This window comes from Brienomyrus brachyistius, chromosome 12 (assembly GCF_023856365.1).
Source record: "Brienomyrus brachyistius isolate T26 chromosome 12, BBRACH_0.4, whole genome shotgun sequence".
In the NCBI taxonomy this organism is placed as follows: domain Eukaryota; kingdom Metazoa; phylum Chordata; class Actinopteri; order Osteoglossiformes; family Mormyridae; genus Brienomyrus; species Brienomyrus brachyistius.
The window spans coordinates 1,896,260-1,921,752 of NC_064544.1; the positions used below are offsets into that span (position 1 = coordinate 1,896,260).

Sequence of the window (25,493 nt, forward strand, 5' to 3'; positions counted from 1 at the left end):
CATTTTTGGGGAAACTCGCAACCACTTTGCCTGCTTAAAAGGTCTAGTGCTTTCTCATCAGACAGGCTGTCAGGATGCTGAGCTCGTTTCTGTATCTGTGGATCGTAGCAAAGCAGATCCAAAAGAAGCTTTAGTGTCGGTATACGACGGCCTGTTTTACAGGCACAAGTGAAAAAAGAGAGTTCTGCCTGCTCCTTACAATGTTCCATGTTGACCTGTTCCTCTCAGTGTGGCGCTGCAGTATTGTGGACTACAGCCTTTTGGGCAGAACATCAGATTTGATGGAGGACTTGTCTTGGGCAGGGTCTCACTTTTGTTGAGGGAGGGTTCCACAGTTTGAAGTACAATTTATTTTGAGACATGCAAGTGAACGTTTTCTAAGATAGGTATCTTTATTCCAAAGAGAACGGGTCTGGTCAATTGGGCCTGATGTGTTACATGAAATGGACGTCAGAGGCCCTGGATGGTTTAAAAAGATCCCGAAAAACTAAAATGTTTAGTCTTTGTACACTTTCACAATTTTTTTAATTCCCAAAATATTTTTTTGAAGCAAGGAGCTGAAGCTCTCATGGCAATAGAGGATAACTTTTCATAAAAATGAGTAACTACTTACATCTCATGCATTTGGTGTAAATAAACCACCATCCCTGAAACAGGGAAATGTCTCAATCACAAAAAATGGACATTCAGCACCATCCAGCTCTTATCAGAGCTGTTTTCATATTCAACTGGGTGTTTTCTTTGAGAGAAGTAAAATGGCTCTCTACATGCAACAACGCAGTGGAAAGTACCCAGTACCACCTTCGTGTACTTTGAAGGTTTGGCCAAGTTATGAAATTTGATTATTCAATTGCCCAGGGTACTGTTCAAATTTCTTCTCTGCTTCTTCGCTGAATGCATCATCTGAAAGAAAGAATAACTTTTGTTTATAGCTTGTGAACAATAGAATGCAACAACGAAGATGCCCTAATTAAGGAACGAATAGAAATATAGCTCCACCTTGTGGAACGTTTCTGTATATGCATATTAAAGGTTTCAGTTCAAGCACTTTTTTCACTGCAATTCGTAGTCAGGGTCTTAAGAAACGTGAGGAGTTACGTACGGAGGTGACATTTGTGCAGCCAAATCCGATGCCCATCATATTTACAATTGCACTTCATGGCGTTGTTGGTGAAATCGCTCTCGGACACTTCGAAGTTAGGATTTATTACAAGCTGTAATGATACACGAGGAGGAAAACAATAGATTTTTGTTAATTTTGTATTTAAAGGTCTTTTCAAATAGATGTACAGGATAATGAGGAATTTTACACTCAGTGCTGGAAGAAGTTTAAATCTCATTATTGACCTAATTTCATGTTCTCGCTGGACTCCGCTGGTGGTTACCTGCAGTATGTAGTTTCCCGGCTTTACGTCGGTGATGTCGATCCACTGACAGTCAATGTCATGACGGTACACGTCCCAACAGCCCACAGTTATGCCCTGCTCGCCAAAGTTAGCGCACTCGTAACGCTTTGCGATTCCTGGGACACATATTTCAGTCATCACTCAAATATTAAAAATCGAAAATCAAGTCACAGTACGCAAATAACTATATGCAAACATGCATAACTATTCATGCAAACACATGTAACTAACAAAAAATACATTCTTTCATTAATACAAGTTTGCCTGAAGGTTAGGCGAAGGTCAACGGAAGTTAACGTCTAAGGATTTATGAACCTGTGTGAATAGACTGACTAAGGGCTACTAGCGAATTACACCTGAGTCTGGAGGGGAAAGATGCACTTCTGGAAGCTCTGGTTTGAATTGTTTTATTATGCTAATCAAACCAAAGCTTTAAGTGAAATTGAAGCGAAAAGTGTTCCTCTAAATGTGAATCTCAAAAGCAAGATAAGACATTGACACTAAAAAAAAAAAATCATTGTTCAAAAATATGCCAAATGAGATAGTGATATGTCCGGAGATAGAATCAGTACTGGTTCTGCTCTCAAACCCGGCAAGCACTGGATTGTACCTTCCTGGCATTCAGTGTCCTCCAGGCAGAAGCTGGCCTTGTGGCCGTCCGCCACCCTGGTGCCGTTGGCTGAGAGAAGGTCATAGTGAGTGAAGATGTCCATACTGTGGTAATGCCTGGGGGAGGCAGGGGAAACAATGTAAAGCCTTTCACAGAACACAGAGGCCCCCAGCTGACTGAACATTCTCAGTGTGAAAACCTAACCAGCACTCCTCGAAATAACAGCTACAATATAACATCTCAGTGTGTAGCTACTCTGCCTATATAAATGCATACATACAATGATTCAACCTCTTAAACTGACCCATCATTAAACAAAATATTCTAAATCAATAAGACTCCAAAGCTCAATTTGCTGTAATCTGCATCCGTGCAAAGTTCGGCTAGTTTGACCTCTCCCTTCTCTTGACTTGTTTTTGCTCTTAATATGATTAAACTTTATTATTAATAAAGCACTACAGCAAAGGATCATCAGGATGATGTCAGAGCCCATGGAGCAAGCACCGGTCACCGCTTTGGCTGGTGGTAAAACCCAGATCTGTCCCACAGTGAACACACACTGCCCACACGACATTCCTGTTGGAGAAATGTCATGTCATGTGTATGTTGTAGCTGGATGCATCCGCCCCGAAAAGGCAACTCCACAGCAGTGACTTCAAAAACAAAACCAATTCTTACATAATTACGTATACTGATACCATTACTTCCGTTTAATCCAGGCCTATTAAAAGAAATATATTTACAACGTATAAAAAGTCGCTATCTGAACCACGTATGTCTCCTCTTCGAAGATTCAGACTTTTTGAAATACGGCCATTCTCTTTACTGATAGCGTTTGAAAGTTAATGGACTAATGAAAAGAGGTCGCTGAAGTCGTCTGTAGTAACTAATTATGTTTATACATTGCCATTTGTATTCAATACCATGTTTCTATTGATTACTTTATATCGTTGATATTAACAACTGAATGTTGACAGTTAGCTAACTAACACTATTGTTAATTATGAATATAAAGTGAGTTTGTATGTGACTGACATTGGCATATTTGCCACACTGACAACAATGCACATAAGTCCATTTAAAAAAATTAAACCATTCACTGTCGGCTGTGTAAAGATTCTCTTTATGACACTAATAGTCTCTTTTCATTGTTTTAGGTTTATTTTCTAAAGTAGTTCCTGAGAAAATATGTTTTTCATGCTCCTCAAATAATGGCTTTTTAGAGTTTACATTTCCATGGCAACGGCCTTCTAAAACATAATTTCGAGGTTTCGGCATGTCTTAAAGTCAATTTAAAGCCTTCTTTAAATAATTCCCTGAAAATGCCCAGGATTATCTGTTGGTTTCATAGATGACAGTCAGCGCTACACAAAGGAGGCACCAAGCATTGCAATACATTTCCTCAAATTCATCGAATCTCCTGCAGCTTAACACCAAGTAGGAATCTGAACTTTGACCTTAGACCGGAAAATTGGATTTCAGAAACAAAAAAGACTGAAAGCAGCCAAGAAATCTCTCCTACATTTTAACAACACACAAAAGGATTTGCTAGCCTTACGTAAGTAATGGTCTGCATCCAGATACCTAAAGATAACGATTTCTCCCATTGCAAGCTGATTATCATTCCTCACAGCAGGGTCACCAGAGATTCAGTCACCAGAGATTCAGTCACCAGAGATTCAGTCATCAGAGATTCTTCTTAAGTGCACTTGTGAGATTAAATAGAACTTAATTGGAAAAATCGCAGCAACAAAAACATGCGGAAGTTAACGTGCAACCAAAGTGCACATTCAGCATCCGAAGGACACCCTGAGGTACAGAGACATGCAGCACTGCAGACCAAGACAGAACATGAGCGTGCACCAGTGCAGATACACAGAGCTGCGACTACACCAACCGTGCAACGAGGAAATCATGCTGCAGAGTTACTCGAGGCCTCACCAGAATGGGACAGGTAAGGTGAGGGCATGCCAACAAGCCACAGCGGGGGGCCGGCGTTTACCTATGGCACTCGTGCCACACCCAGGAGTGACGGCCGGCCTTGGGGCGGAAGTCGGCGCGGCCGATGTTGTGGATCTCGGAGGAGAAGCGGAGCAGCCGCCGGTGCCCATAGGGCCAGTTGGCCCTGGCGGCTGACTTGGAGAGGCAGTTCTCCTCGGCGGCACAGTAGAGCATGTGCAGGGGCCGATCCTCAATGTAGGCCGTCTGCTGGACCAATGGGGCATTCAGCACCAGGTCAGACGACGCTAGAACATGGGAAAGGGGGATGTTTTAGTTACTATATCCAAGGGATACAAGTTCATACTTTGTTTCCAATGGTTTTGTGTCGAATTGGGGAAAAAGCTCCGGCAACAAGCATGACGATGAATTTGCTCATCCTGGAGGCATCGGCAAGAGGTCACTCACTCTCGGAGCAGATGACACCGGCGGAGAAGCGTGACCCGGCCTTCTGGCAGGTGACCGTGGCGTGGTGCTGGCAGTGACTGAGTGACATCTCCTCACCGGTGCACTTCACCCCGCTCAGAAGCATGTCCGTCATGTTACTGCTCTCCCAGTACCACGTTTCCTTGGCAACAGGCACAGACGCAGGCAGTCAGGGAGGACAACGTCACACGTGAAAAGTGACAAGTTCTGGTGTCCTTCTGCTGTAGCATAATACACTTACACAACAATGTAACAAAAGAAATGTGGTTAAATAAATCATCAAAACATCAAAGATACGTTTACATTACACAAAATCTCGTATTAAGCTGAATGGATTCCCAGTTTTAGAACAGATCTGTAATTTTGAGTAACTGTCATATGTAACTATTATTTAGGCGATACTTTATTCCTTGACACTATTTCTGCCCCATGACTGTGAAAAAAACGGATTGAGTTGGAACCCAGGGATGACAAAATATTACAGGAATATATAATTAAATGCTACCATAAACAGAACAATTAACATTGAATCAATAAAATACAGAATAACTAATGGAATTAAAAAATATGCTCTACTTTCGTATAGTAAATTGTGCTCAGATGGGCAAATGAAAAGAAGTTAAGCAATTTACAAGATTTAAATAAATGAGTTAAATAAAATGTTTCCTATAGAAATAGTCCCTGAGTTAAAAACATCTGACATACAGACAACTCATATTATATTAAAGATCTGGGTTAAATATAAGAGTTCGTAATAACGTAATAGCACCCGGATGCACTACTTTGTTTTGCTTGTGAAAACGTTACGCAGCTACAGCCCTTTATCAGCTTGCAGTACAGTACTGTTACTTTTATTATTACTACATAATTATTATCATTATTATGTACTGTACTACTATTTTCTGACGTACCTGCAAATATGGCTTAATAACAGACTTGGGGGATGGGTCTCATTTGTAACTTGTTATTCATAAGGACTACCTGTATACGTTTTCTTGAAAAAAAAATTACGTTTTTTTATTACTGGTTATTCCCAAGCAGTATTATTCTACATTTAAATCTACTAATCGCACATCTGCATTTGTGGACATGGACGCATTCGCATTGGTACGGCCATCGTTGTTGCCTAGCTACAAGGACGCAGTGATTGGATGCACGGCGCCCTGGACATCCTGTCACCCCCAGCCTTACTCACTGTGATGGCATGCAGGGAGTACCCCAGCCCTAGCTGACGACAAGCCACCATGGCCTCCTTCGTGGTCCATCCTTCACTGCACACAGTGCCCCACCTGGACCCCACCTTAACCTCCACCCGACCCTCGTAGTTGGTGCGTCCGCCAACAATCCGGATCTGCGGAGAGGCCCTAACAGGTGTTAGCATGCAAGTAGCAGCCCGCCTGTCTTCTGAGCCCTGTAGGGGACGCTCTCTCTTGATTGGTTGTGGGTGGCCACAGCACCTGTTTCAGAAGTTTCACCTGGGTCTTTGAGGGATCTGATATGTTGTCTGGGGTTATGTGCCACAAAGGGCGTTGAGGCAGATGAGTTTTGAGCAATCTGTTCTCCAGACACCACAACCTTAGCACCAAGAAAACCATTTGTCTCAAGGACAGCTGGGGTCGAGACAAATGTTTCCTGTGGAAAAATTGACACCACCACCATCCCATCGACCCCAGTGGGTGTCAGTTGGCACTGATTTCTGGTTCTGATCAGAGTGTTAGCTTGACTGTTAGCCCCCCCCCGAGCGACATCACAGGGTGAGATAAGTGAGTGTGGCGCCACCTACTGGCAGGCCGCTCTTAGCGTAGCCCAGGCCCAGCTGCCGACACACCACCATGGCCTCCCGGGTGCTCCAGCCCTCTCCACAGACCAGCCCCCAGCCCTCCGTCCCATTCCTGTCTGTCACCAGCACCTCCACGCGCCCCTCGAAGCGAGTCCTCCCCCCTGTGAGTCGCATCTGTGCCGGGGCAGGAGGTTAGTTCGTGGGTTACAGGCAAAGCAAGGCGTAAAACAGCAGAGACTTGCAGATGGATGAGTACCAGCATTCTGCAAAGGAGAGTATACAGGGGTGGGGCCACAGGGGCGTGGCCATAAGGGCATCGCCAAACCTGAAAGCTGATTGGTCCCCAGAGTGCCCCTCCCCTGTTACTCATTGATTCAAAACATATCATTGGCTAATGATAAGGATGGCCCCTCTGTATGACATATCCTCGCACCTTAAAAAATCCTAGAAACACACTGAGGTGAACAGAGTGCTGGTGCTGATGACATCATACAAAATCCCTGTTAATGGCAAGGTCATCTCAGAACAGGATGACATCATACCCCTGCTGCCAATTAGCTCATTGGCCTAGAGATATGAACAGGTTTTACTACACCTTCACAACCAATAGCTTTTGTACTTTTGTAATATAAATATCATTCATGTTTCTGGAATGTCAGTACTCTAAGTCAGTAGTATCAGATAAACATTACCGGGTTAAAAAACATTGCTAGAGTTACTGAGAAACTAACATTAGTTTCATGCTCACGGACACAAAAATGAAATGCTTACACTCTCAGGGCAGATTTCAAGGTACCCAGGGTCAAATTTGCAAAAATCAAATGAAATACTTTGATTTTGCAGTTTGTTCAAAACACTGACACTCAGCTTGACTAAAATTAATCGACAAAACGATCATCATCTTACAATATCAAAAAATAGCACTGAGTTGCAAATGCTAAATCCGCACTCATAAGGGCCTGTATGTGATATGAATGGTGGAGCAACCTTGTGAAATGGCCTGATGGTGCATCAGACACTATCCATACTCAGTGGCCAGTTTATTAAGTATTATTAACTACTGTTATATGTATTAAGTAGGTGGTTCCGTAAACAGTCACCTTCCTAGAATTTTTACACAATGTAGAGAGTCAGAGACCAGTGTGATGAGTAAAAACATCCAGTCACGAGCAAAGATATCATAAGAGGAAAATGTCGTAAGGGGAAAATACATTTTGATACCGCACACCTAACCCTAACAAACATTATAGCTTAGCCAAGCCTACCTTAAATATGCTTAGAACACTTACATTAGCCTACAGTTGGGCAAAATCATTAACACCAAGCCTATATTATAATAAAATGTTAAATATCTCATGTAATTTATCGAATAATGTACTGAAAGTGAAAAACATTTACTTATCGTAAAGTCAAAACATCCGTAACCCAGGCAGCGTCTATATACGTAAAACCCCTCAACACTCAGCAGATGGGACCAGATCGGGCGACCGCCGTCTAACCGTTTCCTCGTAGGCCATGTAGGGCACGTTGCACCTGACGGAGGCATCTTCGGCATGCTTGCAGTTGTCTGACGTGATGTTTTTGAAGGGGCAATTCCAGATGGACTTCTCGGTACCAGCGCACAGGACCTCGTTCATGTGAATGGGGCCGACCCCTGCAGACAGCACAGGGGGGCGGGTCTCGCCCTGTCATACTGCAGCCGCATTATAAATCAGACTTATAATTCTTATATACAGTGCTCACTAAAAGTCGTGGGACCCTTTGCAATAACACAAAACATCAGACATTTGTGTTTAGTATCCCTTAGGGAGCCAAAGATTACAACAGTAATTAATAGCAAAATGGCAAGAACGGAACTGAATGAGTCAGTCAACAAATTATGATACTTAATAAAAAGAAAATGTCTGCGTGGATGATACGTGGAGATAAATTTAACATCGCCTGTCAATGGAGTTTTGTTATTAAATTTGCAACATTGTTACAGAATTAAGCAAGACCCAAATTAAGGAAGACCCAAGACTTTCTGTGAGCTCTGTGTGACTCATCCAGCAGAATTCAACAGTATAACATATACATATAGGTCTCAGTTCCTGTCATTTAATATTTACCATGAAATCCAGTTATCTTTGTGTATTTGTCATTTTAAGAGTTGGAATCAGACTGAAAATACTAAAATAAAATAATATATCCATCCATCCATCCATCCATCCATCCCATACAGCATATGGGACAAGGCTAGGATGTATTCCAAATGGCATGTCGTTCTCTCATTTGATAAACTGCATATTGCATATTTCCAAAAGTCTTCTCTCAGTCAGCAGAGTCATGCTGATGTTCCTGTGGACCACGCAGTGCCCTCTGGACGACAGCAAGACGTTCACAAAGTTCATCTGTGGTTCCCTCACATGATCCCTGATCCCAAGACCCCTGAGGTTCTCCCTCTGCCCCAAAGGGGCCTTTTATTTAACTTTTAGTTTTGGTCGTTCTGGGACAATGAGGTCATTCCACTGAAGTGTTCAGAATCTGATACTATTACATTTAAGATCCTTACGATATTTATAATTCTTGAAAACGCTGTACTTAATACATGAAAGATGTCCGTTATTCATAATATTGATTTTTCATCTTAATAATATTATCTTTTCCAGAATAATATTCTTTATTGCCCTTTCTGTGACACAGATGTGCAAAAACTATAAAATACAGAGGCCGTGGTTGTTTTTCCATCTGAAGGGGGTGAGGTGGGAGGATCTCAGCTATTTTTCTGTGTTTTCCATTTTTGAAGACTCACATGACCCCACCAGCCATGGAGTGGGGGTGGGACCAGGCTGGGGGAGATTTTTCTGTCTTGCAGGCATCTAAGATTTCTTAAGTCTCTCACAAATTGTTTTTATTATAATCTGGATTAATAGCATCGTGTTTTACATTATATGCAATTTTCACACAATGCCTGCTGAGAACTTCGGGTCTACATGGCATGTACTGGTGATCAGAAGATCACAAGTTCAAAACCGCGACTGGCAGAGTGATGTCACCGTTGGGCTCCTGTGCAAGCCTCCCAGTTTTCCCAGGAACTACAGTAGCTGACTCTACAGACAAACTCCACAGACAAACTTACATAGTCATGTCAGACTGTTCTCTTCGGAGTGTCTCTTTGTCTGGTCAGCGGCTCTACCGGGAATGATGCATGCTGGGTATTCCAGACAAGGCCTGACACCACCATGCTTTCTCCACAGTGCCGACCCGCTGACCTCTGCGCACATGCTCTGAATATGCCAACTGCAGCTGCATGTGTTCTGCGTTGCAGTTTAAGTTTGGTGCCTACAGGGGGGGGTTTGTTTCCTAGGCTACGCTTGTGAGCTGTTGCCATCCGTTGGGGTAGCTAATTGAGTTAGTACATCGCGATAACTGAGTGTTGAATGTGTCTCCGACCCCCGGCACCCCTCCTCACCCTGACCCAAGCGCGCCCCCGTCAGGGCCTCCCTGGCACTGCCGAAGCCCAGCTCTCTGCACACCACGCTGGCCGCCTGCAGATTCCAGCGGTCGTCGCACACCGTCCCCCATTCCCTGTTCTTCAGCACCTCCACGCGACCCTCCCCGATCTTAGCACCTCCCTTCAGCCTCACTTTGGTCTGGGGGGGGGGGGGGGGGGGATGACAGCACAGTACACAGAAGGGTTCGGTTTGAAAATGTATCATCAGAATCGAAATCATTATGTTCACAAACTTCAAATAGTACGGGGAATTTGTTTTGATGGACATGGTGATAAATAGCATCCAATTAAACCCACAATAAAGACAAAAGTGTACAAAAATTAAAAAACAGAATAAAAATAGAGATAGAGATAGAAATAAATAAGCAAGTGTACTATCAGTCAAGAGTCTAAACACACCTACTGAAAATCACTTGTTTTTCGGCAAGATAACGACCCTAAGCACAGCGTGAGGTTATGTAGTGAGTATTCTAATGAGATGGAGTTCTGTGACAGATGACCTGACCCCCACAATTCTTTCACCTGAACCCTTATAGAGCTGATTGGGATGGGTTGGATCAAAGAGTAAGAGTAAAGTAGCCGACTTGTGCCTAAAAGTTGCGGAACCTCCTTCAGGACTGTTGGAGAACAACTACAACAACAAATTTATTTTTGTATAGCGCATTATCACAACATTACATCGTCTCGAAGCGCTTTACAGCATCCCCACCCAGAGCCCCCAGTGAGTAAGACATAGGCGACAGTGGCAAGGAAAAACTCCCAAGAAGGAAGAAACCTTGGGAGGGACCAGACTCAAAGGGGGAGCCCGACCTCCAGGGGCCGGCAGGGAGAGTCAAGTAGCATCTGGAAGCTGGTTGAAAGAATGCAGGGAGTCTGCAGTGCTGTCATCAAAGCAAAAGGGGGCAATATTTGATGTGTCACTGCAAATGAGGCCTTAAACTATAAAATGAAGAACATTAAAGTGCATTAAAGGCTGGTGTGTACAGACTTTTGACTGGGCATGTAAATAAAGGTGAGATGACCGGATGCAGAGTATAAATAGTCACAGAACCATATGTCACAGCACAGCTTTCAAAGGAAGCAGAAAGGGTCCATACAGCTCCTTAGCATGACGTTACCCTACCAGAGTCTTGGCCTTCTTCTTCTGGCCATTAACCTGGGAGAACAGGGGCCCTGGCATGCAGCTGACCACAGCCGGTGTGCCACCGTTACAGGGGGCACTGCTGTTGCGCTTCGAGATTTCCAGGGGGCAGACAGACAGGTGCACCTCGTTCCCCGTGCAGGCGACAGAGTGGATGCGGAAGCCATTTGTGTGCCTGGAGGCGGGGCCAAGTAGATGGGGGCGGGGTCAATGGGGATGGAGGCGGGGTCAAATTCACAGTACGCATGCAATGATGGATCTCTGCGCATCAAGCGACTAAGCAGGATGATGGGTTTTATTCCTTTTAACTGGCCTTACTGCTACTGGATATCATCTCCATACTATGTTCATGAACGAACTACAGACAGCATAACGGTAGAATAAAAAGCTGTGTGCAAGCAGCTCTCAACTTATGTAAATCAGACTTAAGTAAATCTAGACTTACGCAAAAAACTTCTGAGTTTACGGAAGCGCTAACGCAAAAAAGAAGACAAACACCTGTAAGTAAATTTACACTTTATATAGTTAATCATGGAACGTCCCTTTCCAAAATCATTCCAACGTTTTTAACCAGTAAAGAAAAACACATAAATACTAATACATAGAAGGAAAATCATAAATTATTAGAAACTATATTTTGCACATATCACCAAAACCCAGAGTAAGCAGTAAGAATAGAAATAAATAATCATATAAAATGACAGGATCATGCATGAAATAATGACGGACAGGCAGTGGTATTTATTTGCAGGTGGGAACCCGATACACAGCAACAAGCCTTTGGGTGTGAACATCTACAAAGAGGGACAGGACACACGGAGAGTGAAGCAGGACATAAAGAATGAAGACAGCTAAGGTCAGAGCAAGGACAATGAGGCGAGTCGCAATACAAACCTGACCTTTTCTGGGGCCTGTGGTTGTTCGCTTTGGAATTAGATCGGCCTTTTAAAGTATCCCTGCAAAGTGAACAGCCATTATGAGCCGTCATTTCTAAAAGAAGCGTCTGATCGTATATTTATTTGACCATTTCAAATCAATTTAAACTGCATTTTCAAGCAATATCACACAATCAATCCAATGACGTCTCACCAATCAAAGTCCACACTGCAAGACTGAAAGTCACAATGAATGTGAAAGTGATCAGAGGCACCATGACACTATAAACCACAAACTTAAGTTGTTGAACTATGTAACTAAAAATTATCATGATCATTCAGAGTTTAATATTCACTCAGAGCATCACTGGATATAGGTAACAAGTCAATATGATTTATTTTCTGCCCTTTGATAGGACAAGCTACTCCGAGTGAAATAACAAACATTAAGAATTATCCGAAAGATGGAAAAGCGCTCCATCTTGTGAAGGTCACCGACTCCACATGTGCAGAACTGGAAAAAGGCCAGAAAATGATCCAACAGGCACTCGCTTCGTGCCTGAGTGACTTATCTTGCCTGTGGGCTTTGAGGATCAGTTATACAGCTATCAGGGACACTTCGACGTTTATTTAAAGTTCACTGAATGATACATCTGTTAGTCAGACATTGATAAATGAAGAGCAAATTTCCAAAACTCGGCCCATTTTTTGCTGCTCTTGAGATGAGACCGCCGTTGACCCAAAGTCCGGCTTCCTCGTCATATGGTACTTTTGAGAAACTTCCAAAATTCACTCACGGGTCCAAAGAAATTGTATCAAAAATGTATCCCGCGCACTGAGTGAGTTTGAGAAACTTGCCCTCCGAACGTTATTTCAATGACGTAAAATCGCAATCATGATTTGCATATCATCATCGCCGTTAGAATCATTGCAGTCATTGTGATTGTTGTTAGCTTTGGCGTACTGTAAGCTGTGAGATGTGACTTGAGAGATGTTATCACAGTGAGCAGAAGGGAGATAAAGCCAGCACACCCCCCCAGCACAAACATGCTCTCACACCCCTTTCAAGGAGACGGCAGCCCCAGCTGCCCCCCTTAGAATGTACCTGGAAGCTGAGGAAGCAGCAGCCTTGGGCTTTGCGCCTCTCTTTTTGATCTTTTTAACGTGTCTGCAATAATAAAAGAGCAAAGCTTTATCAATCCCCACGCCAGACCCATGAGTGGATTACGGCTTGGGTCCATGTTCCCCAAGTTGTGAAGGCATTTGTAGATTAAGTCGTCCGGTAGCTATGGCAGTGCTAGTCACTTATTAAAGCCCAGGCTTGTCATGGATACTACACTGTGGTTTCTGGGGCCCCAGGGCCTTTTTAGTTAGCTAGGGGCCTCAGAAGTCTCACGCCCAGGGGCCCATGATTTCTCAATCTGTCTGTGGCCAGACCTTATGCTGCAGCTCTGCTCCGGATTACGCTCATGTTACAGGCATAATCAATGCAGGTGAGTCAGGACAAGGTGCACTAACAAACACTAATGGTTTGCTATAGTAGCTGCAGTCAGTGGTGGATTAAGAGCTCAGGGCCCCCTAGGCTACACTTTCTGGGGGCCCCTCTTCTGCCTCCACTCCCCAAATAAGTGCAATAATAAGTGGTGGCTTAACGCTTAGGGAATCACACTTGTAATTGAAGGATTGCTGGTTCGAATCCCCAACCAGCAAGGTACCACTGAGGTACCCTGAGCAAGGTAACTATAAAGTTATTAAATACTAGTAAATATAAAACTATTTCAACAAAGTCCAAGAGAATGTGAAACTGTATAAAAAGAGGGCAACCACACTGGAACAACAAACTGGCAGCTTACCCCTTCTCCTCAGTCACATGCAGCAATCAGAAAGAGCACAGAGACCTCGTTGAATAATGCATCTGAATAGCAGTAACTGTGAAACATTACACTCTGACCCAGAATGTGCCAACTGCATCCACAATGTGCACGTTTACCATATATAGCACAGACCAGCGTTTCTCACACTTATTTGTCCTGGGGACCAGTCATGTCTGACTTTGGGGCTGCAGGGTCCTGTATAAACGACGGCCCCCAAACCCCCGCCCCACGGATGCATGTCCGCATAGATAGATAGATACACATTATTACTATAGATAGATACTTTTCCTATTATTATTATTATTATACCTATTATACCAGAAAATACACAACAAAATAGAAAGAGTGTCAAAGGAAGATTAGAATTGGTCCAATCACCAACTTGCAAACAGATAAATGACCAATAAAGGATCACTTTAAAGAATTTACAAAAGCGATTAACTGATTAACACAAAATTAATGGCATTTCCGCTGCATACAGACACTTCACATCAGCCTTCTTCAGGACAAAACTAAGGCTGGGTGGTACTTTTTTGCAATATAAATATAAGACAATGTGCTGGTAAAGTGGTTAGGTCCATTTAAATTTTACTTTTCTGGAAACTACTTGCATATTCCTTACACAGCCTGTGGAAGTCTTTCTGGATTGAGCTGCCAACCATCTGCTTTTGGAATAGCAGTGGAATAACATCAGGCGAAAATCGAGTCCCGGTCACATTCTCTGCTAGGTTATTACTCAGAGCTCCGTTAAGCAGAATGGCATTCTCTCGAACCAGACCCCCGGGTTTACAAACTGCTGGCAGGCTATCAAGAAAGCTTAAAGATGAACGTGGCACCATCACGACCCTCCCCAGTGCCCTGGAATAACAACGACCTCTGACCTTTTGCTGTTGGTCACATGACAGCAATAAAAAGCAGCCCGAAGCGGCTGTTTCTCCACTATATGCTGCAAGTTTGAAGAGTGTCATTCCAAAACAAAAGCCCAGAGGGAAACTCCAAGCACTTCGAGAGCTGGAGTCATCTCAGCTGTCCCTGACAAGGTCTATTGCACTCACTAAGAAAACCGTTCGACTTCCTGCATCTAGGAGAGAGCAGGACAATCCATTTGCCCCATGCAGCAAATCTGCCATCTGATAACAAGAGATTTAAGGTGGCTAAACAGGACCGTCTGCAAAGATGCAGTTTGGAGCAAAGTGCATCTCAGATTCTTCCTAAAGAGGACATCATTTTTGGTGCAGCTGGTAATCAGTGAGCAGCCTGTAACAAAAACATTCATATCCTTTCCCATAATTCGGCATTATGTGGATTGTTAGGGAATTTGAGAAGATTCACCAATCCCCGTAATTGGTTCAGTATGTCCCTGAACACATAAATGTGGGTTTTCATGGATGTATTAATAGGGCGACCGAAAATACTGATAATAGCAAGATTCCTGCTGGTTGGTTACATTCCATCAGCCTGAAACGTATCTGTGGAATTCACTAGGAAGGATAGAGCTTCTGTCACTGTTCAATATGTTGTCCAGTTTCTTCTGTGAAGCTGGTTTTTTTGTTGAGAATGTGAAAAAAAATTGCTTCAGTCTTCATATAAAATAAGCATATAAAATCCATTATAAAAAAATAGCAATGATTATATATCGTGTAACAGCACATTATGTGGCGATGGATTTTGGCCCATTCAGTTAAGCATGAAAGTGGCTTCAAAAGGGAATATATGTCATTGAACAGTTTCACTGAAACTGTATTTCATTCCATAAAATAACTACCTCTGTGGCAACTGACCACATACTATTTTCGAAGGAGCAGGCACAGAACGGGTCGGCTGCGAACTGTTTTGCAGTTTCAAAAATGCGTGTAATGTTGATCACACGAGGCAAGCCTCTGCAGCCCAGGTCGAGCCCCACACACACCGCACACAGCGCACACACCGCACACAGAGCACAGCTCACACTCCGACGTCAGACAGCAGAAGCCCAAGGCCATCCTTCTTTTTCTCTCTCTGGCCCCCTCTCTCTCGGCGAGCCGTGTCATGTCAGTCTTGCATTTCGCTGGCTTGTGTGAATCCGTGACTCAGTCCATGTGTGGACCTCGGCCACCTAACCGCGTACCGCAGGCTACGTTCAGATCCGGGCCAGGAAAAGATTCCCCTGGAGAATCTGCGCTGCCGTAAATGAAAGTCAGTCGCGGAGATGACGGTGTTATGAATGGAATTCATCCACAGAGCAAACGGCTGACAACTGTCCATATCAACTTTGTCTCCAGGGCACTACAATGGCCCAGAGTGTTTGATCTCGCACTCTGTAAATGCTTCTCTGTCCATATTTCGAGTCACTAAGACTAAGTGTCTGGAAGCAGTGCTGGACTGGGATTAAAAATCTGGGACTTTCGGGTCCCCCTTAAATTATACTGAGGGGGGGGGGTCCTACAATAAATTTGGCCGGATCACAAACCCATCTGGAAAATGCCCAGTATGGCAGATGGTCCCCTCTGGAACTTATCTGATATGCTGCTTGACCACTAAATCACACTGGTTGACTGCATGGTTCCTAGCAGCATCTAAGCAAAAGCAAACCAGTAACTCTCTGCTTTGATGGTCAGTTCACTGCAGTTATGCGAGGTCCAGTTTTTTAATGCGAGTTTATTCCATTAAGTTATTGTTAGCTGTAGTTAGTCTGCAATAATAACTCTGCTAAGCTGGTGTGGTGACTTAGTGTTACTGCGCACCGCTGTGGTGGGGGGTTCAGTGGTGGGGGGTTCAGTGGTGGGGGTTCAATCCTGCCTCTGTTCTGTTCCATGAAACCGTGATGAGCAAAGCCATTGGGACAGACAGGTCTCTCCATGGCACAAACACATCTTTGGCAAGACCTCTGATTTAAATATGATTATAAATAGTATGTTATATGGACATATACCGTATATCACAGAATTTTAGCATATTTAGCTTGATAATGACAAATATAAATATATATCAGTGTGTGTGTGTGTATGTGTGTGTGCACATGTGTGTATATGTATTTAAACATTAAATGTTGCATTAACATTGGGATTTTACTTGTCCTCTGTTTTAGAAAATATATATTATATCTTATTTTAGCTTCTGGATGCCTCTAGAATTCCCCCCCTTTCTATAGCAGTGCCTTGACAGCATAATGGATGCTCTTACAACGTATTATTTTGAGGTTGACATTCAGTTGCCGAGACGACAGCAAGTGGGACACAGCCTGACAGGGGCTACCTTCCTTTGAGACACAATCCAAGGCAATAAAAAAAACTAAAGATCTCTAATTTTCCACAACCTCCAAAATCTTGCTTTCTCTCACTGCTGTTTTTTATTTCAGATTAACATTTTTTTTTCTCCACCAAGGATCCACCGCATGCAGATGTTTTGATTATTGTTAGATGGCATCAAATCAATGTTAACTCAAGGCAGTCATATAGGCAGCATTGCTCTAGAGTCTAGAACTTTCCATTCTCTGTCCACATCTAATCTTACTGCATGTGATATGAGGAAAATTGTACATTAGTCCGCACATTCCTTCAGGTCTAATTTCTTTGGCATGGTAGTATAAACCAATCTCTTTCAATCTGTGGACCATTGAGTTCTCTTCCAAATCCTATGACACTCATTCCCAACCAGGGGCCAGGATTTCCTATCATCAAGACTGATGACAGCCAGGTAATGTAGCAAGAACAGTCTCACTGGTGTTGATACACGGACTAGTATTTATTTGTAGTTTTTAAATACCGATTTTACATAATTAATCACATAAGTATTTAAAAACTTATTTTTTGTCATGTAGAAAGCCAACATGCAAGAATGTCATCACTACATACGACAAAAACTTTGGAACTTCAAACCCTTACATTTATAAATTATTGCGTTTTTCTATAAACTATCAAATAGTAAATTAATACAGCGAGACACTGAGCATCAACACAAGCACTCAGTCAGAAAATGCTGGACACCATTGTGCTTTACATGCACTGCAGAAATGTCAGATCATGAAAAAACACACTGACCCAGACATGAATTGAACACGCAACCTTCTGATGTGGAGTCAGATGCGCTACCATTATGCCACAAGGCCACAGGATTAACTGCAACTGAAACGTGACACAAACCTAGGGCTCAAAACTCTGACTAATATCTGAGTAAAATGATAGATCAGTGTGCTAGCACCATTTTTGACCACTGTAGACGACTCTCAGAGGGTTCTCACCCTACAAACTTTGGCGTTTCAGAGACCCAGCAGTCTGGCCATAACAATTTAGCACTTATCAAAGTCACTCAGGTCTTCAACATGCCAATTACGAGAGGGCTGAGATCCTATGCCAGACCTTGAACGTTCTATTCTGTTCTATTCATAATGTTTTGGCTCCACAGTCAAGTCTCATTGCGAGGCAATTGCAATTGCCACCAGGGGGCGCCATTGCACATTGAGAAGGAGTCACTTACTTGTAGGTGTTCCTAACCTTCTTCTCGCTGGGGAAGCCCATCATCCCACAGATAACCCGGGAGTTCTTGGGGCTCCATCCCTGGCTGCATATCTGCGTCCAGCCGTCCTGCAGCTTCACCTCCACGACTCCCTCTGTGATGGGCATCCGCTTTGGGCCCCCTTCTGCTAGGGGCCGCAGCCGCACCTCCTCGAAGTGGTTCTCGTCCACCTGCGTTTGGGTGGAGAGGGCAGGGATACTCCTGTGACCAGCCTGTTAGGTGCGTTGGTGGGGGTCTCCTCCCACCCCGCAGCTCCAGCTCTGCTAATCCTCAGGGCATGCAAACAAATCAAGAACGAGCAGCAGAACATCTGCTCCAGAGAAACAGCTGGACCCACCTGCAACGAAGAACCTGACTGCAATGGTCGCGTTGAAAAACAAGTGATCATTCCTTCTGTCTAGCCACCCATCCATTTTCCCAGAAAATTATCAATTTTACTCTCTTCCCAGTACAGGATCAAAATGAGATGGATGAAGGGACCCGCAATGGGATACTAACACCACAGGGAGAACTCGAACCCTCAGCTCTGGAGTTGTGATGCTACAATGCTGCCCACTGCGCAACCGCACAACCAACAAAAAAGACACACAAAGCAAAAGCAAAACTCAAAAATACTTAATTACTGAAATCTATTTCAGTCCGAGTAGCTGCCACTTAATTTAAAACTAATACATCATTTCAACATTTGACCATATCCTCAGCAAAGAAGGCTGCAGACGGAACACAGAGGCAGATAAGCGCCTGCTGTTAACACTGTTTATGGAGGGAGCGTTCGTCTCCGGCCTGCTGCGCCCCCAGCCGCAGTGGACATGCCGAAGGGGGGGCCAGCTAAAGGCTGATTCATAGCACCAGACTGTTTACATAGCAGCTGAAATGACTTTTCCAAGGTTTGTCTAACAACTGGCCCATAGCTAAGAGCCTTGAATGAACCCGTCCATTCAGGGTCCCGCGGATGGGGGAGGGGGTGTCGGCCAGTGGGATTTCTTGTCTGAGGTGGCAAAGGAACGCCGGAGGTACTGGCCGCATCGCCGCCCCACCCCCCCGGATTAGCGGCATTCCCACAACCTCTTATGAAACCTTTGCTTATGATCTAGTTAAATCAAAGGGGAGGCCGTGTCCCGGGTTCCTCTCCTCCATTCCTGGGAATCTCTGAAGGAGGCAGAGCACAAATGGCTTCTGAAGCAGCGACTGCAGAGAGAGAGACCTCTTTGTGGAGCGAAAAAAACAACCCGATACTGAAACTGGGAATAAGATTAAACGTGTTTAACACGTACTACATCCGTTTTCAGGAAACAGAGGGCCCAGGACACCCTGAACACACTCAAAATGGACACGCATACACACCAAACACACTGATCTGGGGCTTGAACCACCAACTCAAGACATTCAAAGTAACTACGATACTTACAGTGCCACCCAGAACTGAAGGAACGAATTTCATATAATGTGGCGCGACAGAAAAGCCCAACCAGGACAATGAACAAACACAGTGATTTCTCCACTGATTTCAAGATTCTAGATTCTTTAATTGTCACATGCATAGTCAACGTGCAGTGAAACGTATCCTGAACCACTTTTTTTTTAGTTAAAAAGAGAAAAGAGTCCCCCTGTCCTAAGCCTTCAAAGGTCAAGCACTGGGGAAGATCTCTGATTTAGCACCTAAGATCTGTAGACTTCAGAGGAGATCCACTGGGTTCCCACATGTTCCTCAAGATACTAAAGCAGAACTCATTAAGAAAATAGCAATACAGTTCAGAATGCTGCAAACTCTATCCCATGCAGTGAGGACTTTGCCCCTGATGGTGGTGGTGGTGGTGGTGGTGGTGGTGGGAGGGGGGGTTTCCCCATTTTGAATTTTGGTCAGTGAGGGTGGGGGGAATTTTGCCGGCTGACAAATCCATCAGCCTACCAGTAAAATGCCTGGTATGCACGATGGCCAGTCCGGGCCTGGTGCTCATGATCTTACACGTCCATGATGACTATCAATCTAAGAGGCCAATGCTTCAAGACAAGGTGCGACTTTTAAGCTTCTGGTAGTTGTCATTATTTGTCACGAACAACTGAACAATCTGTTGCAAAAAAAACATAAAAACATAACATTTTACCAGTGTCGGGCATTTCAGTAATAGAAGCTGAAAACCCAGACCAAGATTTTGTTTCTATCGACCAGTTCAGCATAAAGACACAGAGGACTCTTCAACTGGTTGAAGCAAAATCTATAATTGAAATGCCCAACAATGCTTTTTACAATAGTTATTGATTGTAACAATTTAACCTCCATATCACACAGATTCATTTGCCTGCCCAGTAGTAGCTGTTCTGTTTGCTATAAGTGAAGATTAGTATCGCCACAGGTTTGCTAGATAGCTTCAGCCCTCTGACCACCCCCCCAAGCCCCCTCACCTCGATGATGTTGGAGTCCACAAAGCCAGGCAGCCTCTCGTCCTTGCAGATCACGCCGGCATCCTCGTCGTGGGTACAGTCGCTGTTTCCCCAGCCGCGGGACCTGCACAGCTCGATGCTCCTCTCGCTGCCGCCACACTGCACATTATCCAGCCAGATCTTCCCTGGACACGGTTAAAAGCCCCATAGAGTAACAGAGCAAGGCAGCCCAGGGACCCATCGGTTAATTCATGGATTTTATCCATCAAAACAATTCACTCCTTTTCTATTTTTGTTTCCTGTAATTTAGCCATTGCTATGCCTTGCATCATTTAATTCTACTTCCCACTGTTTGCTTTTGAATATAAATCCACAGTAAAATAATTCACATTTCCTGAATTTCAATAATGCACATATTTCCCCAGCTGTCCTTCCTGATATTGATTCTTTGAACTCTCACAATAATCACACTTTTTAGTTTCTTGCTACATACAGTAACTTTGAGGGACATGAATAATGAAGCGCTACACACTTAGTTAATGCATTAATTAACCATTGATTAAGTGTTAGTTTAGTACTGATTCGATGTTCATTCATCATTAATTAATAATGACAGTTCATGTATTTCATGGGGAAAACTATATTAATTCATAATTTGTTTTTGAGCAATAAATGAATTAAAACAATTTTGCCCTCTCAAGAGAAGTCTTACCATTATTAACTAATTAGCTGTTAACTAATCTAGTACCTGAATGAATACGTGGACTGTCGTGATTAATTAATGATGAACAAGTATGGGATCAGTATGTAACTAGCACTTAGTTACTGGTTAATTAATGTATTAAGCATGTACTATTATGTTATTCTTGTCCCCTCGAATAAAGTGTTACCCTACGTACTTTTACGACCTGCCCTTCTAATATTAATTAATGGCGTTAGTATGACATGTATTTCTTCGGCTGCCAATTAACCATTTGCCTGCCTACATTTCCCAGCATGCCTTTAGCCACCAATCAGCTCACCTGTCCCCTTGCCGTACTTGGCGCTGTGCGTCCAGCCCGTGGCGGTGACGAAGCCCAGCTGACGGCACAGGACGTGGGCATTGGCTATGGTGAAGTCGTCGTCGCAGATGGTGCCCCACTCTCCCTTGTAGAAGATCTCCACGCGGCCCTCATTGTGTTTGCGGGGGTAGCCCGCCAGCCGGAACTTCAGGGTGCTGCCCTGAGGCGGGGGGGAGGGCGACACCTGGCCCAGGCAGACAGGTAGCCAAAAGGCCACGAGCACAGCTGTTCCGACGCCCCAAGGTTGCCACCATCCTGGCTGCTTCATCTCCAGGCCAATGACTAGGAGACGGTTCACAAAACATCATGTAGCAGCAACGGTCTGAAAATGTGCTTTTTTTTAAGCCAAAAAAAGAAAAAAATAGCTTGCAGTAGCCATTTTAAACACAACTGAGTTTTTGATATAATATCTCTGCTAACAGCACATGTAACATACTGCACTAAACAAAAGGGCTTCTTTTTAGGAACAGACAGAAAAATGGACAGAGTAATTTTAAGAGATTTCAACATACGGTCGAAAAATATGGAGACTGAAATACAAAGCAGCCTCACATGCCATTTCTGTGCTTCTTTGGACCCGCACGATCTGAAACGGTTCTTAACTTACTGTACGAGTTAATAAACCAAGAATAACGGCTCACTTGTCCTCCCCCCACCTCCGTTTTTTGCTTCACACCCCCAGAACAATTATTATTCTCAATCCATTTACCAGTTTGTTTAATAAAAATGCCAATCCTACTGCAGGCTGGGCGCCCCTAATGGTCAAACCCTAGAATTACCTCTGCTCACTCTGAACACTGGCTATTAAAACCAAATCAGCCAGATCTAAAGCTGTGCAGGACTGCTGTGATTTTGAGGGTCATCCCAGAATGGTTTAGGTGGCCAGAGATCTTTATTGGAAAAACATTAACAGGGCACCGGACACTCGCTGTTCACTGAAAATTATCTGAATACACTGCAGCTAACAGCTGTTTTCTGCAATGTTCTTCTGTACTGTTAATAGCGGACAAACCAATGTCATATTTCTTCTAAATACTTGCTCAAGTCAAGCTTCCATTATTCAAAGCCCAATCACAGGCTGCACTCTCACATTTGATAACCACTGGGTTACGGTCATCTGAAACCAGATCTCAAAATGTCCTAAGTAATCAGTTTCATAACAATTTCATAAATCCGACATGATTTATTTTCCATAGCTGCTCATCCAAAGTAGGGTTAGAATTTGGAAATCGTGGTTATTTTTGACTCACCATAATGAAACGTGTCCTCTGCATTTAACCCATATGTGACATCGTGACATAGCAAGGGGCAGCTAATTTAGCGCCCAGGGAGCAGCGATTGGGGGCGGTACCTTGCTCAGGGTACCTCAGTGGCGCCTTATTGGTTGGGGATTTGAACCAGCAATCTGTCAATTACAAGTGCGCTACCCTAACCATTAAGACACCATTGCGCACATGATAGGAATGGAGCCAGACTGGGAACACAATGATGACCGTGCATCACAGGACACATGGTCATAATCATACAGTAAGGGCCATTCAGAGACACCAATCTTCAAATCTGTGGGTTTTTGAACCACAGGAGGGAAGGAGGTAATAAGCAAGGAACCGCAAGCAGGAAACGAGCCAACAATCGGAGGCCACAACGCTACCCACTGAGCTAGAAAGCGGCCGGCATCGTGCAATGTAATTAGTGTAATCAGTCCCAGAAGCGCCTTTGCGAAATGCAAATATAACCGCCACGATCGGGACTTCTGGCAGGTCTGAATAAGACGAGAAACTTCGGACTGGAACGACCCTCGGAGAAAAACCAGGTGTGTTGACACTGTAATCGCATTTCATTATTTATTTTCACATGTTAAAGGGATCTGCTTTTTTTTGTCGTACGGATAATGCAGAAATCCAGAGATGGTGAAAATTACACAAAAGCATAGGAGAAATGAACAAACCAATGCCAGGTTGGTGAAATCTCCTTAAAGGCCATCAACATTACTCAGTTTAAATACTTAAAGGTTAAAAAATCTGTAATGACGGTCTGATTACGTGTAATATAATAAAGAACCATTGAAAATATACTGATTTGTAATGTATTTGAGGTCTGAAATGAGGGAAGGGTAGCGTCATGTCTCTAAAAAGACTAATGAAAAGAGCAAATCACATCCGAACGTAAATTAGTGACAAAGAAATTAAAGTCCATTGAAAATATGTTGCCGTTTTATAGCTATTCTTTAATTATGTGTCCGCTCATTTGCATAAAATTATATCGATTAAAGTACGCATCTGTATGCTGCGATTACAAATATACACACTAAGGGATAAAGTGTGTTTAGAATAACTCAGAAATCGGTTTTACTATGACTCGCAAATGATGTTTTTAATTAAACGTACCCAAGTCGGACACAAAAGCACATCACAGACAGCTGTTGCAGACGTGTGATGCTACACCCCACTGTGAACACTAAAACAGCAGAATACACAACTAACCAAAAGCAGAGGGATTATATGGACATCTGGAAGACTTCACAACTTTATTTTAGAAGTTGCTTTCATGCTTTTTATTTTTTTCATATAACATGCCGAAAACGCTGCACTTACCTCTATTGATTAGTCAGGAGGAAAAAAATTACAGTCGATCTAAGTATGAAATAAAGAAAAACGCTGAGAAACGTCGTGCATTGAATTTGCTCTGCTGGTCCGGGTACAGTCGCTCGGGGGATCGTGGCTTCTCCGGATCTTTTGGTATCTTCTCTGGGTTTGACTGAGCCGTGGACGTCTGCATGGTTTACAAAGGGGGCGGCTTTCCGGAGAAACACTGCCCCTTTTCATCGGCCCGGAGAGCTTTTCCGTAACTGGGACGCTCCTGGATGTATAATTTATTAAACGCACATTCCTGTCAGAAATTAAACGAATTCACCTTTCATAAAATCCTTCTGGTGCAAAATAATAATTTGTATGAAAACGAGTTTTGCGACAGAAGTCAATAGCTGAATTATAAGCTTATCGATGCGTTGCATGTGCTGTATCTGATTCTTTTTTCGTATCTTATGCATTTAGATGCATATTGTACTATGCCTAGTGCTACAATATGCCTATGCTACAATAGCCTATCCTGCACATCGCTGTGGGGGAGCCTGCAGCCTGTCCCATAGTGGTCGATGCAGCGAAACAACTCATACTATGACTAGCTAAATGTTTTCCTATACTTACAATTACACTATAACTTAATGGAAGTATGATAATATTTACTTCTTTCGTTTTATCTATGATTTTCATTTCCTTGATTGTTCAGAAATTTAGAGACAACTATAGAGAATTTCAGAGTCAAAACATTGCAGGGTAACTAGTTCGCCATTTAACGCAGTAACGTATCTACGACGATTAAGTACTCGTCAACTTTAACGTATTTTTCATGCACCGTCGGCGGCGAAACGTAGAAGGCGGTTGTATTAACGATGACTCACCAGTAGGGGGCTACCGGGAACGGTGCAGTAGGAGTATTACCTGAACTCATTCACGTGGAAGAGGCTATGGCCGTTGTGATTTAATTTTTGTGATATTTAATATATTTATTTTGCATGCAAAAGGTTCTTTGGCAAATAACACAAAAACTTTTTAAACGACAATAAAAAACATCCTGTTACCAAATATTGTCTTTGGAATGATTTTTGGAAGACAAGATGCAACAAGGTGAACTCATGAGACACGGTCATTCATTAACGAAACCTGCACCTCATTACCGACCTTATTACCATTGGTGATTTAAATGGGGTCAGCCGAGAGTATTTTGCCAAAACGCCATGTCCTTTATATACATTATGAAGAATTTTCCCTTTCTGTATCATTAACCTTGCATGTATTGGCTTTGCTCCGTGGAGTTTAAGGGATTTTAATGTCACCCTATGAGAACTGGCGCAACCTTCTGCAACCTGTTTGCCACGTAGAGCATCGAGGACC

General features: G+C 43.4%; 1 protein-coding gene across 5 annotated transcripts; it reads right to left on the reverse strand.

Moving 5' to 3' along the window:
• Positions 1–327: 327 nt before the first annotated feature.
• On the reverse strand, positions 328–25,482 carry loxl3a (lysyl oxidase-like 3a). 5 transcript variants are annotated; one of them, XM_048970579.1, is made up of 17 exons: positions 24,135–25,482; positions 21,502–21,822; positions 20,501–20,664; positions 18,059–18,267; positions 12,835–12,897; positions 11,754–11,810; positions 10,837–11,029; positions 9,672–9,852; positions 7,720–7,874; positions 6,224–6,394; positions 5,636–5,791; positions 4,423–4,582; positions 4,019–4,262; positions 2,017–2,132; positions 1,386–1,522; positions 1,103–1,214; positions 328–903 (listed from the first exon to the last, which is right to left on the reverse strand). In XM_048970579.1, exons 2-17 carry the CDS (start codon positions 21,806–21,808, stop codon positions 830–832), a joined length of 2,499 nt encoding a protein of 832 aa, XP_048826536.1. In that variant the 5' UTR covers positions 21,809–21,822; positions 24,135–25,482; the 3' UTR covers positions 328–829. The 5 variants fall into 5 exon arrangements, with proteins under 5 accessions (XP_048826536.1, XP_048826537.1, XP_048826539.1 ...); XM_048970580.1 differs by lacking the exon at positions 12,835–12,897; XM_048970582.1 differs by lacking the exon at positions 6,224–6,394.
• Positions 25,483–25,493: the final 11 nt, after the last annotated feature.